General features: G+C 42.4%; 1 protein-coding gene across 1 annotated transcript in view; it reads right to left on the bottom strand.

Moving 5' to 3' along the window:
* Positions 1-12,996, bottom strand: part of CFAP251 (cilia and flagella associated protein 251) — a 1,318,836-nt gene that overhangs the window by 250,471 nt on the left and 1,055,369 nt on the right. The window contains exon 17 of the mRNA XM_069619593.1: positions 6,857-7,020. Within this exon, the coding sequence (XP_069475694.1) occupies positions 6,857-7,020 (164 nt within the window). The remainder of the gene's footprint in view (positions 1-6,856; positions 7,021-12,996) is intronic.

The following is a 12,996-nucleotide window of genomic DNA, read 5'->3' as shown; positions in this document are numbered from 1 at the left end:
TGGTTATGCTGATAATATTCAGGCTTCTTATAAATTAAATGGGACAATTGGGGTGAGGGAAGCACAATTTGCAAGCAAATAGGAAGGGCTTACCAGCGTAAAGAGGTCTTTGCATTTCAAGTTTTATATTTTTCTTTCTTATATTTTTTTCAAATAATCGAAAAAGATAAAAATCTCAAACATAATTTTTAGGTCTGGCTAGAGTGAGATTTTCCCATTGCCAGGGCTCATGAAGATACTTTTTGGAGAGGGGCCCTAGTGCCAGTCAGATTACCTGTCATGCATAACAAATGCATCCTATAGAAAGCTTGGCTACAGCAGCTCCCTTTTTGTACGAGCAAGTGCAGCAGTTTAAGGGCCTGAGAGATTTGCTCAAGGCATGTTTTGTTTCCATAGTGCATTATGTGTTTTCAATTTTAGGGCTGCATTAAATCGCGCCTGTGTTATTATTACTGTTGCTTATTGCTAACTCTGTGTCATCAAACTACATATGTATTAGGTTCTGAATTATGTTCACCTTTGGCTGAGCAAATTCTGTAGACCTTTTTTTATGTCTGTAACTGTGACCATGCAGCTTACTGGGACTCGAAGCATACACCAAGCATTCGGTGAGAGCAGAGGAGGAACTGTACGATAACTCAGATTTATTTTAATTGTTGTTTTGTGCACCCATATGCCAGCATCTTTGCATCTGTGCTGCACCGGTGTCATTTTTGTATTGTCCATCGTCTACCCACGGGCCCCATGTCGAGCTACCTCTATTACTGTTCTGGTGCCCCAGAAGAGAAAAGTCCTGAGCAATGAAACTTGCATCATAATAGAAAAGTTACTTTAAAAAAAATGGGAAATACGTTTCTGTGTGTGTTGTGAATGTGATGCATATGCGTGCAAGAAAGTTTGAATGTGTGCTGATGAGTGAATGTGCTTGTGTGTGACAAAAAGACTATTGTTCTGCAGGGGCCGAGGGACGAGTAGTGGTTGCAACTCCTACTCAGCCTCATACTGATTAAAAACGAGCAGTGATCTCCTTCACCGCGAATGGTAGCATGGGCCGAGGGCAGACTACAATCTACAAAACGGATTTGAGTTAGCAAGGAAGCATCCAAAAAACAATAGTACTGTGATATCAAAATAAAGGAGATGTCCAATACAATAAAGGTTCTATAAATAATTGAAGTCTTTAATTAAAGTAAAAATACAAACACACTAAGAAAAATACTAATATCCCACCCCTATAAAAGAAGACACAGACTATGCAGACTGTTGCATGAAAAGGGGCACTCTGGGTCTGAAGACAGGGGGTAGACAGGCAATAGTTTCTGCAGCAATGTTCAAGTTCAAGGATATTCTTTAAAACAGTTTGGAGTGGCAGCTTAAATTGTCACTAGGGCCCTTAAAACCAGGTCACAGGGACGCAAACACTGTGAATACCTTTCTCATCTTCTTGGGTGGCTCGACAGTGTCGATCCGGTTTCTTAGTTCTTTCCAATGGGTTGAGTGGGCATCAAGACGGTTGAGCTGAGTGCTCCTAATGGATAGAGTCGGCGTTGAGCTCATCAAGTCCGTTTGCCGTGTTCCAACGATGAGGTGTGCTAATGTAGTGGTGATCGACCCAAACTGCCTCAAAAACAGGCAGGTGATGGTTGAGTTGGAGGCTCGAAGAGATCAAGTCGATTCAATGAGATCAAGGTGATAAGATGCAGTTCTGCAGTGGTGATATATCAAAGGCAGCTGGTGCACAGGCATTGATGGTCGAGCCAGGAGCTTGAACAGTGAGTGCCTACGGCAGCTCTAGGGGTCCTGCAGTGTCTCGAAAATTACTAGGAAGCAGTTGAGTCGGCCTGAAAGCAGTCTGAGGCAGAAAACTGGATCTAGAACTGCTTTTTGGCTTCTTGAGTGCTGGGGGACTCCATCCAAGGTCTCCAGTGATAAGGTGGGTCCTTATTCTGCCCTGCCCAGCCACAAAGGTTGCCAGAGAGCACTTGCAGGAACTGCCACCTCTAGTGAGCAGGATCCTGGTTATCAGTCTTCAGACAACAGACATGCCTTGTCCAAACAGCAGTTCACCCCAAATGGTCTTCTGGGATGGATGAATGGAAGATCTTGATGCTTCCATGTAAGTCTTTAGCTACACATCTACAGCGGAGGATTTTGGCCATACTGTACCTCAAAAGAGTCCAGGTGAAACCTTTCTCTGATATCCAAATATGGCTTAATAAGAAGGTGGGTCACCCCCTGGTATCGTTATTTTCCACGTGGATTGGTACATTCCAAGCCTTCTGCTAGGGACCAATCCTAGCTGCTGTGATAAGAATCCTTCCCTGGTGATGTCAGTCCCAGAGTTCTTCGTCTGCAGAAAGTGGGGATGAGGCACAGGAAGTGTGAGTGTCTCACAAAATCCCAATATGCTGGAACCCCTAACTTAACTGTAACGTATCTGCTGATCTACTCTAACTCCTCCTGCTCCCCTGTCTGCCTTACATGAAAGAGAATCCAAAAAGGACCACCCTGGTTCTACCTCTTCATTGACCTGACAGGCTTGCCTTCGTAGCAGTGGATCCCAGCTAATTATCTTGGGGTAAATCCTGTCATCTTGGGAAGGTGACCCGTCTTCCAAGAGAGAACAAAGAGCCTTCTAGGGCTGAACCCAAATGGTTTGTTTTAGGTGATTCTCTGCTCCAGACAGGGGTAAACAAAACTCTGATATTTGAATGAAGCACTAGAAAGCAGGCTGATCATACAATTACATCAAAAGAATTTTTCCCAGTATAATTATATACTCCCATAGATCCCCATATAAATCAAACCAGGTATGGTTTCTATTTACTAATTGTGAGGAAGGCATGGTATCAAGCAGTAGACACAGACACAAGGGATACAAGTTTCGAAAACCTTTATTTACACTTTTGATTGGGATGGTAGGATTCCTAACTGGCACTAACTCTAAAATGGGAGTAATCTTGGCCATTAAACAAAAATAAATACGTCTAAGTCAGTCTGTTCAAACTAAAAAGGCCTATACTAAGAAAACCTAACCTCCTTCTTAGAACAATAAATGTGCTAAGGGAATACAAAATGAAAATAGTGTCTCAAAAGGAAATGTCGGAATGGCTTCAGCACCAACTCCCTTCCCCAGGTTCAACCCCACAGGGTCTAGGGAGTCTCTCAAAAAACAAAGGATGGGTGGATGGCACAGTTCTGTCTAGTCTTGCATACTTGGCTTACTGGTACAATTCAACAGTTCAATGTTAGGTTTTTAACTTTTGATAGTTCAATCACTTCTTCGGGCTTCGCCCGCCTTGCCAACAATACTCAGTTCATATATTCTCAATTTCTCATAGTTCTGCACAGGCTTCTTCCCTCTGCCGGGCTCTAGCCTGTCTTTCCTTCGAAGGGGTTCCCTGCCCCATGTTTTACCTCGTACATCTTTCCACTATTGAAGACTTTCAAAACTGCAAGGAATTTACATAGACCTCTGCATGACCACTTTGACCTATCTTTCAACAATCCTTCAATTCACCTTGCAGCACCAATGCCTCTTGGTACTTGTAGTTCTTATTCTCTTTCAATGGCCTTCTTGGCCTTTTCCCAAAGTTCTTATATTTCACTTTTGCCTTCTTGGCATATTTCACAGTTCACAAATGTCACTTTTCTTTTATTCAACTTTCTTTTCTTCTTGCGGTTTCCTTTGATCTCCGCTTGTAATATCTTTAGAAATTTCATAACATTTCACAAATCTTGCCTGGATTTCGTTTGATCCTCTCAACTTTTGATCAGCCTGTTGGCCTTCCACAGCCTGGTTTGCATCAGCCTCAGAAGAGCTGTTCCTTCTAATACCCAGCCTCACTCAAAGTGTGCCTGTGCACGCCACATTTTATCTTCACAAGGAGTGTTAATAAGTAGGTGGTGTACATTGTTAGAGGTACATGCCTGACTCTGCCTGGCATCATTACAGGGGCAGGACCAATGCAAGTCCGGGGAGGTAATCCTTTTAGCCTCATTCCTCATCTTCCTTGGTGCAGTAATTGTGTCAAGTAAAGTGGGGAGGAATAATGGGAGTTGTAATTTCCCATAAAATAAGCAGGGATAGGGGTTACATGGGTTGTGGAAAAAGGAGGATACCGCGTATCACCATTGGTGCTTCTCCCCCACTCCCTGAGGCCCACCTACCCATATGATCTTCCCTCACTTGTACACCCCCAGAGTCGGGATCCAAAAGTGATGGGCTTACCCTGGCCACCCCAGTACGTGATCCCCAGGGACCAGGTTGTGAAACACCCTTTGGTTTTTCACATAATCTTCCAACAGGTCTTGGGGGTACACAATTATATATAATTTGAATCAAGGTTGCCCAAGGTTAAGGGCAGCTGCTGCCTACTGGAGCTTTAGGTTACAGCCATGCTGTTTGCATAAATGCACATGCTATTCTGTAACTGCCAGGTTGCCAAACTACAAAACTGCTTTTGGAAGTGTCATTAGACAGTATCAGCAGAGTTTCATGCTTGCACTATACTGTTCAGCTTGGAGCATTTATTAAAGGATCCTGTTTAGAAGTGCTCACTTTCTGAAGGAGAATTACCAGCATCATTTTCAGTTAGCACCAATTTCATTTATAAAAATAACAAAACATTGGGACTGCCCACCTGCACAGATTGCATTCTCTCACAGCCTGTGTGAATAAGCCTGCGCATGGGCGTATGTGTGTGAATTGGGGAGAGGGAGTGGGTTAAGGGAATGCACCATGATCTGACAAATGCAAAGACTGCAGTGAGACTCGAGTCAAAGGAGGCCCATATGACAATTGCACTTTGGAGAGTTCACTTCCTAAAATCCAATGAGTGAAGACTGAGGGGCAAGGAGATTACAGTCATGTGTGAATGTAGAAAGGATAGTTAAAGCAGCCAATGGGGTGTTGAGATTTTGTTATGGCCAGTCTGACCCAATGTGTTTACTGCTAGAGGCTGCTTTTGCATCCAAGATCCACTCCAACACCAGAGTTCTCCTCCAACTTTCAACACTGACTCTCTAATCCTGCCTCAGCCATAGATTTGAGGGTCCATAATGACCCCCATGACCCTGATTGGGATTTACAGTGGCATGTTGGAATATATTGTGGGCACTTTCATGGAAATGGTTTACAATAGCAATATGGCCATATGGCCATATTTGTCCACAGGCAGCATGAACCTTTTCTTCACGGGTGCAATTCTGGCAATGCTGGAATATACTTGGACACAGTGAGGGTGAAAATCTTGTACAGGACAAAGCTGGCATATATTGTAGGCATCAGGAGTATGTGTTTTCCAGTGGAAGTGTTGACATGTATTGTGCGCACATTCATTAAAGTATTTTACACTGTAATGTTGGAATATATTGTAAACACAGCAAGCATCAACATTTATGTGCTTTACAGTTGCAGCACTGTTATATATTATGGGCAGCATCATGAATTAGTTTTACAGCAAAAATAGTGGTGTATGTTTTGACATAGGCACCATGAAAATGCGGTACTATGCTCCTGTGCATGGCTGATGAATGGACACCTGTGTATTGGATTTGGTCCTGTAAACAGAACTGACTGTAAATTGGCTTTTCACCACGTTTTTCTACTACCCAACTTATCCACCAATCAACACATAAATTGCTGCATAAATCAACCACACATTCACATCCACCACACAGTCTCAACCATTCATACTCATACCTACATCCACCTAATCACACTCATTCAATCCCACTAATCCATCCATCCATCTAATCACACTCAAAGACCCATTTATACCAATGCATATGTACAATTTCGCCCATTTGTCAACCATACCCATCCACCTGTCAACACAATTGTTCCCATCCATCTTTTTTCTCCCATCCCCCCAAATACATTCACCAACACACCCATTCACACAATTGCTTTCAGCATTTGTTTAAGCAATAACGCGTATCAACCCATCCATCCATTGTCATTCCATTGTCATACACACTCCAATGCTCATCCCTCCAACCTTTTTTCCGACCACAAACTAACAGTACACCTATAAAAAAGACAAACCCATTGGCTTTACCAATGCCTATTATGGCATGGCAAGGAGCAAGGGGATAAGGGTAGTAAGAATGGAATTAGTGGTGCTCTTTTTGGTCATTTTCCTTTAAATGCTGAATTCAAAAACATTCCAAATAAAGTGTAATTTATTTGCAACCATTCAATGACATGCAAACAAAGCAGAGTTTTGGAGAGGGACATATGTTAAGCCCTGGCCAACTAGATACACACAGTTAATAAATAAAATCTCAAAGGATGCCATAATGCTGGTATTACTTGCAATATTTTGACTGTTTTGTAGATAGGTGAAGAAAAAGTTTTGCATTTTTTCTGTCCCTTTCAACTCTCCCACTGTCTTGACTTAAATGCTTTTCAAAGGAATGTTTCACAGCCTACTGGGGGTGGGATGTATTTTCCACCTAGCACAAAGCTTTGGGCTGTTACTGTGAATGCGTGTGTTTCGACATTTCAAAGACTTCAATAGATTTCATCTGGGTCAATCTGCAGTGGCAATTTAAAAATGAAGCCGGATTATGAGAACTGCATAATGGCCAACTCACCACATTTTATCAAAGGGATTTCTAGCCAGTAATGGCTTTTAAACAAATTGGACTTTGCATGCTGCTGGCAGAAGCAGACCCATACCTGTAACGTAAAATATGAAACTACAAGATTCAACATGCAAAGTGCTATTGGTTAAAACCTCAGGACTGCATACCGGTGAATAAGACATGGGCCCAGTGGGCAACTGTGACCGACAAATGGTTCCAAGTTGCAATATTTATCTAGTGTCTATTTTGATTGCCTTTAACTTACTGTAAATTGGCCTGCCACATCATCACCGTGCAGTCCCTTCCTCCTGCTGTAAAGATGTAAGAGCCATCACAGGAACTGACAAGGTTGAAGACGCCGCCTGGATGGCAAATTATGGCAGAGGACTTGTGTGGATTGCCGTCCACTGGCAAAATCTGCAGTCCAACCTATCAAGAAATCAATGCGTGACACCAGTTAAGGCATGCTATGAATGGCACAGGAAGCATTATGCCAAGCAGGTGTCTGCCATGGTGCGCAACATGCTACAGCAATCAGAGCTGGCATGTTCAAAGTGACCAACAGTGCAAAAACCCATGTAAACACAGGAATTGGCTGTGATGCCAACCTCACATTGTGGACTGACACGTGATGCTACCTTTAGATATTCTAGGCCAATCTCCTCCTAAAATAATATGCTTAAACACTGATGGTTATAGAACATCCTAAGGGGATTCATAAGCATTGGAGTATGTGTACACCAACCAATTAGAACACGTCAGCTGTCCCTCCTCTCTAACAGTATTTTGCAGTATAAGTATATGCCATTTTTATTGCAGGGTGTTTGGTATTTAGGCAATATGGTGTATTGTAATTATGACATTATTTAAAAGTAAAGTCAATGGTATGCCTTCTTTAAAAGTTATTCATGATTGAATCAATAACAAATTATGTTTTTTTTTTTGGCACACACATTTGGAGAATTTGAAGTGAAGGAAATATGAATCAAGTTGGTATGAGAAATTGGTTGTTGATTGAAAAGTTAAGTTGATATAAGAGTTTTTGTGAACATGAAAAAGAATTTAGTTGATGCAACAGTTTCTGCAAAAGTGAAGAAATTAACGTAATGAAACAGCACACATGGGCAATTCCTGAAATTGTGCAATACACAAAGAATGACCGGGAAATGTCAATTACGTAACATCTGATAGAACAAAGTCAAAAGGTAATAATACTGTTAATGACTGGTTTATAAATCTGTGCGACCCAGGATTGAATCACGGATCTGGAAAATAAGAAATTCAAGGTTCATGAACATTAACAACAATTCCAAATGTACTGTCACCTCATTTTACAATTAGCACCTTGAAAATGTAGAGTCAAACAAAAACTCCAACTAAACAATGTATACGCCATTGTTTGTTTGTTTTATTATTTATAATGCGCGCCAGACCCAAGGGTATCAGGGCGCAGGTACATGAATATTTTCGGCTTAGGGTTACATAGTTACTTATTAGCAGGTTACACAATTATGATACAGTTTCATACAATTAGATATTCGATTGCAGTTTAGAGATTACATTACAATAACAGGGTACATAAAATGTACAGGTTACGCAATTATGATACAGTTTGAGATTATGATGCAGTTTGATACAGTTAGATATTACATTGCAGTTTAGAAATTACATTACGATAACAGAGTGTATATATTACCAAAGCAGGGTATATACGTATTTAGGACAGGGTAAGAGGCTATTTAGATAGAGAGGGGTTTGGTTGAGGTGGTCTATTTGCAGTCTAGCGTGAGTGGTCGATCGCAGTGCAGGAGAGAGGGGGGGGGTTGTGCAGTGGCTGGCCTGTAATTAATGGTCTTTGAGCCAGTTGATAATGTTGTGTCTGAAGATGGAGTAAGTTTGGTTCACCCTCAGAAAGAGAGGGAGTTCCAGAACTGGGTGACTTTGACTGGGAAGCTGCTACCTCCAGCTTTGGACAGTTTGAATCTTGGGACCAGGAGGCAGTTAGAGTTGGCAGTTCTGGTGGGTCGGTTGGAGGATTTTCTGTTAAATCCATCTATAAAATAGCAGGGTGTCGCAGTGTTGAGGCACTTGTGAGTGAGTGAAGCCGTTTTAAGTAAAACTTTGTCGTTGGTTGAGAGCTAGTTGTTTTGTCTCTGTGCTTCAGAGATGTGCTCATTCCTAGCTGTGCCTACTACTGCTCTAAGAGCGGTATTTTGTAGAGTTTGGATTTTTCTGATGATAGATTTATTGGCACCTAGGTATAGGGCGTTGCAATAGTCCAACTTGGACAAGATTAGAGCTCTGGCCAGAGTAATGCAGCTGATTTTAGATAAAAATGGTTTGCCTGCTCTAATCAATTTGCATGTGTAGGCCGTGGCAGAGGCCATGGAATTTACCTGTTTGGTAAAGGTGAGGCTGCAGTCCACGTAAAAACCTAGTGTTTTTACCTCTTGGGCAAACTTGATGGTGTTGTCATCAATGTTGAATGTGGTGTATTTGAGGCCAAGTTTGTTTAGATTGGGCGTGGTATCCAGAATGATGAGTTTGGTTTTGTCATCATTCAGGCATAGACCATGGACAGCCATCCATGCCTGGATGATGAGGTATATTCTATTCACCAAGGCCAAATCCATATCATAATCCCCAGTAAGTGGAATGAGAATCTGGGTATCTGTATAATTAGTGTAGGTGATACCGAGACAAACCAGATCATCAAAAAGGGTCTTAGTGAATATATTATACATTGTGGGGGAGACACATGAGCCTTGGGGCACTCCACAAATAATGGGTATGGGGTCCGCAGCAGCTGAGGGCGAGAAGACTCTCATCGTCCTATTGTTTAGGAATGATTGTATCCAGACTTTTGCATTCTGAGAGTAGTGTGCTGCTGAGTCGAGGCGGTTACATAGGACCTTGTGGTCTACCAAGTTGAATGCTGCTAAGAGGTCAAGGAGGAGTGGCAAGGCTGCCTTACCCTTGTCTCTCAGCTCGTCGATCTGTGCTTTGAGGGCGATCAGCGCTGTCTCGGTCCCATTGTTAAATGGGATATCATATAGTGCCCCCTTTAGATTTATATTGGCCTAAGCCTAGTCGATATATGGGGAAAACCGCGTCGCAAAGTTCCGATTTTGGGATCGACTTTGCCGCCATTTTAGAATCATCCGCCATTTTGATTTCTGTTTGTATATTCTCTGTTCTAAAATGGTGGACTGTGTTTTCAACTTGCAAACAAGCTCCCGACCTTTGAGTTCTGTTAATGGTTAGACTGTGCAAGGGCCGACTGTTTAGACTAGGTAATGAGACCTTGTACTATACATGAACTATTGTCCTAACATTGTCTACGCACAAAAGAGTCATCCCTGTGTAAACGTTGGGACAATGCAGAGTAAATCTCAAGCGTGGACACAGGCCAAACTACATTGTGAAGGGATATAGACAAAGGCTTACTGTGAATCCGAGAATATACATCACCATTGTAACATTGATGGAAAGGCAAACTCATGTAATCCTTCTGCATATTATTGTATAAGCTGTATGTGAACTAGGCACAAACTCTAGACTGCAGATTATTAACATGTAGAGGGGCTGGACAATTTCTGAAAATTGTATAAAAGCACGAATGTTTAGATGTCCAGCACTCTCTCTCTTCTCTTTGGTACTCATTGCGGGGTGTTGAGAGCTAGATAGCTATCTGTGTTTCTTTGTAACTATACAGATTAAAGATCTGTGAATCTTTCTAGCCCGTGATTGGTGTATTTCCTTTTGTGGTACTCAGCCTCGATATTTCCTTGTTTTTACAGATGGCGCCCGAATAGAGACCCTCAAGATTGATGCCATCTTGTTGAAGTGTTGACGTGGGGATTGGACCAGGATCAGACGGTGAGAAAGGGGGCCCCTTCTTGGATGAGACACAACACCTCAACAGTACTGCATGACTCGATCCCTGGACGGTGAGCACGCGGTCCGAGACGGCATCTTGACGAGGGTCCATATATCGAGGCGGGCAGTTTTGCCGAAATCACCAACCACGAGGGTCCTTTGTTGTCCTTAGTAATCCGATCGGACCTCCCTTAGTCCTTTGATCAGGTGAGTGGTGCCCCGATTCCTAGGCATCCTAATATTTGATTTGGTGCATTGTCCTTGCGAGTACAATTACTGCCAGGTAACACCAGAAATCTGATAAGCCTGAGAAATTGTCTGCCTGTTTCAGGGCATTATTCCATAGAGACAGACAATCTTTGGAATTTGGCCATCCGGCACCACAGGAGGGGTCGCCGGCATGTACTATGTACTGTAAGTACGGCATTGGGAGTATAGTGTTTAATGATATTTGGCACAGACAAACTAGACATGCTTCCGAACTTTAGTGGCCAATCAATGGTAGGTTTGAGATTTCTCGCATAGAATTTTTAGAATCTATATTGTTAAAGAAAAAAGCTAGACCTGCAGCATTTGATGTATTACAAAATTGGAAAAAAGAAGCAATGCAGCAGCTTAAAAGTAGAGAGAAACATGCGCGCCGACATATGTCGAACGCCGAGAAAGCATTATTGTATGATCAACAAAAACAGTCAGAGTCTGCTAGAAACATGGATATGGCTTTTCAGCTTGGCATCCAGAAAATATACCCATCTAAAGATTTTCATGCATCAGATGAATTGATTGACAAGCTTTTAAATGAACGAAGGCCTGGTGCCACTGCGCCACCTCCTTATGTACCTATTCCTGTTGCTTTACCTCTTCCTGCTGTTGCTCCTCCCCCCGTAGTAATTCCTGCACCTCTTATTACTCCCCCGCCACTTGCTATTGCTCCTCTTCCTATTGTTGCTCCTCCACCTTTGCCTACTGCCATGGGTTTGGTAGATTTGTCTTTTTCACCAGTATTAGCACCTTCGTTACCTATTGTACAAGATCTATCTACTGTTTCTCTTCCGAGTGGTTCTGTTCCGCTTGTAGTTGATAAGGGAGCAGAATCGAAAATTGTAACTCGTAGTACAGTTTGTAAAGAAAGAAAGCGAGATCTGAATGCATGGGCTAGACAGTGCATGGAGAAAGGTGAACAATCTCATGTTTTTGCTACACTCTCTAATCTAGAAGGTTTTCCTGAGAAAACTGTTTTTATTGAAGGACTGGGAATTCATTTATCTGTAATGTGGAATAAATTGAATGATGAAGATATCCCACAAGGGTTGAGGGATCTGAATGTTTTAGCATATTCAAGAGATACTGCGGAGAAAGTATATGAGCACGTTGAGAGGGTTTTTGAGTATAGAAGGGAGTTGGAAAGGTTACGGAATGATGAAATAGATGGTGATAGTTTGGGCGCTATGTTTGTACAGAAACGGTTCCTTCCCCCTTGTAAATCGATGATTGAAGAAATGCGAATTTGCACAAGAGATGCACTTAGATGGATTTCAGACATGTCGATATCTCCCGTAGAAGTATATGACACATACAGTCAGTATACGCCAGAAATGCTGAGGAAAGTGATACAGGTTATGGTAGAATACCTGCAGGATGAATGTATAAAAAGAAAGATTTGTTTTCCGGCAGAATTATTGAATGTCTATAAGAGAGCTTTTTCGTCTGACACTCCTTCAGCTGCTTTAGCGCTTGATTTGGCTCTGTTGCTCAGTAAGCATTCGGAGTTGCCTACCTCTCAGTTGCCTATGAGAGAGGTTCCTCCGACATTTGTCCCTAAAGTTGAGGTTCCGGCTAATGCCGCAACGGGTGTAGCCGCCTATGACATTGATGCACAAGTATTTTCAGATTTTAGTGGACAGGATTTAAGCACAGAGTCTGGAAAACGATTATTTGTAGACAAATTTGTGCGTGGATTGTTACCTGACATTTAGTCGTAAATTATGACTTCTGAGAGCGCTTGGCAAGCTAAGTCTCAGTCTGAAGTGTTGCATATGGCTCAGTATTATGAAACCCGAGTCAATAATGAGAAGGAAAGGATTGAAAAGAAAAAGGGAGACTTGAAAACTAAGGTGTTGTTGCAACAGATTGTTATAGGTCCTAGAGGGGGTAGTACACAGTTTAGGGGACAGTATGTTCCACAAGGTAATGTGCCGTTGGGTCCTGTACACGCAAACCAATGTGCTTATTGCAGACAAGAGGGTCATTGGCGAGCACAATGCCCGATCCTCCAGCAGAGGTCGAATAACACATTAGGTATCATGGGTAGACGATCCAGAGGCCGCCATGGGGCAGGGGGTCCTGGTAGAAGCCAGTTTTCTCAGAATTCTCAGTCTTTTTCACAAGACAATCAGCCACCGAGTATGGATAATAGAAACATTTTTATCATCCTTCTACTTCTTATCTCTCTGAAGGCCTTCCCTTCGATGATATATTGTTTCGCTAGGATTGCCCGAAGCAGGGCCTGGAACCAACGCCTACTCC

This window comes from Ambystoma mexicanum, chromosome 10 (assembly GCF_040938575.1).
Source record: "Ambystoma mexicanum isolate Mex_15411 chromosome 10, UKY_AmexF1_1, whole genome shotgun sequence".
In the NCBI taxonomy this organism is placed as follows: domain Eukaryota; kingdom Metazoa; phylum Chordata; class Amphibia; order Caudata; family Ambystomatidae; genus Ambystoma; species Ambystoma mexicanum.
The sequence above is the reverse complement of the archived record's forward strand: the minus strand, read 5'-3'. Positions and strand labels throughout refer to the sequence as shown.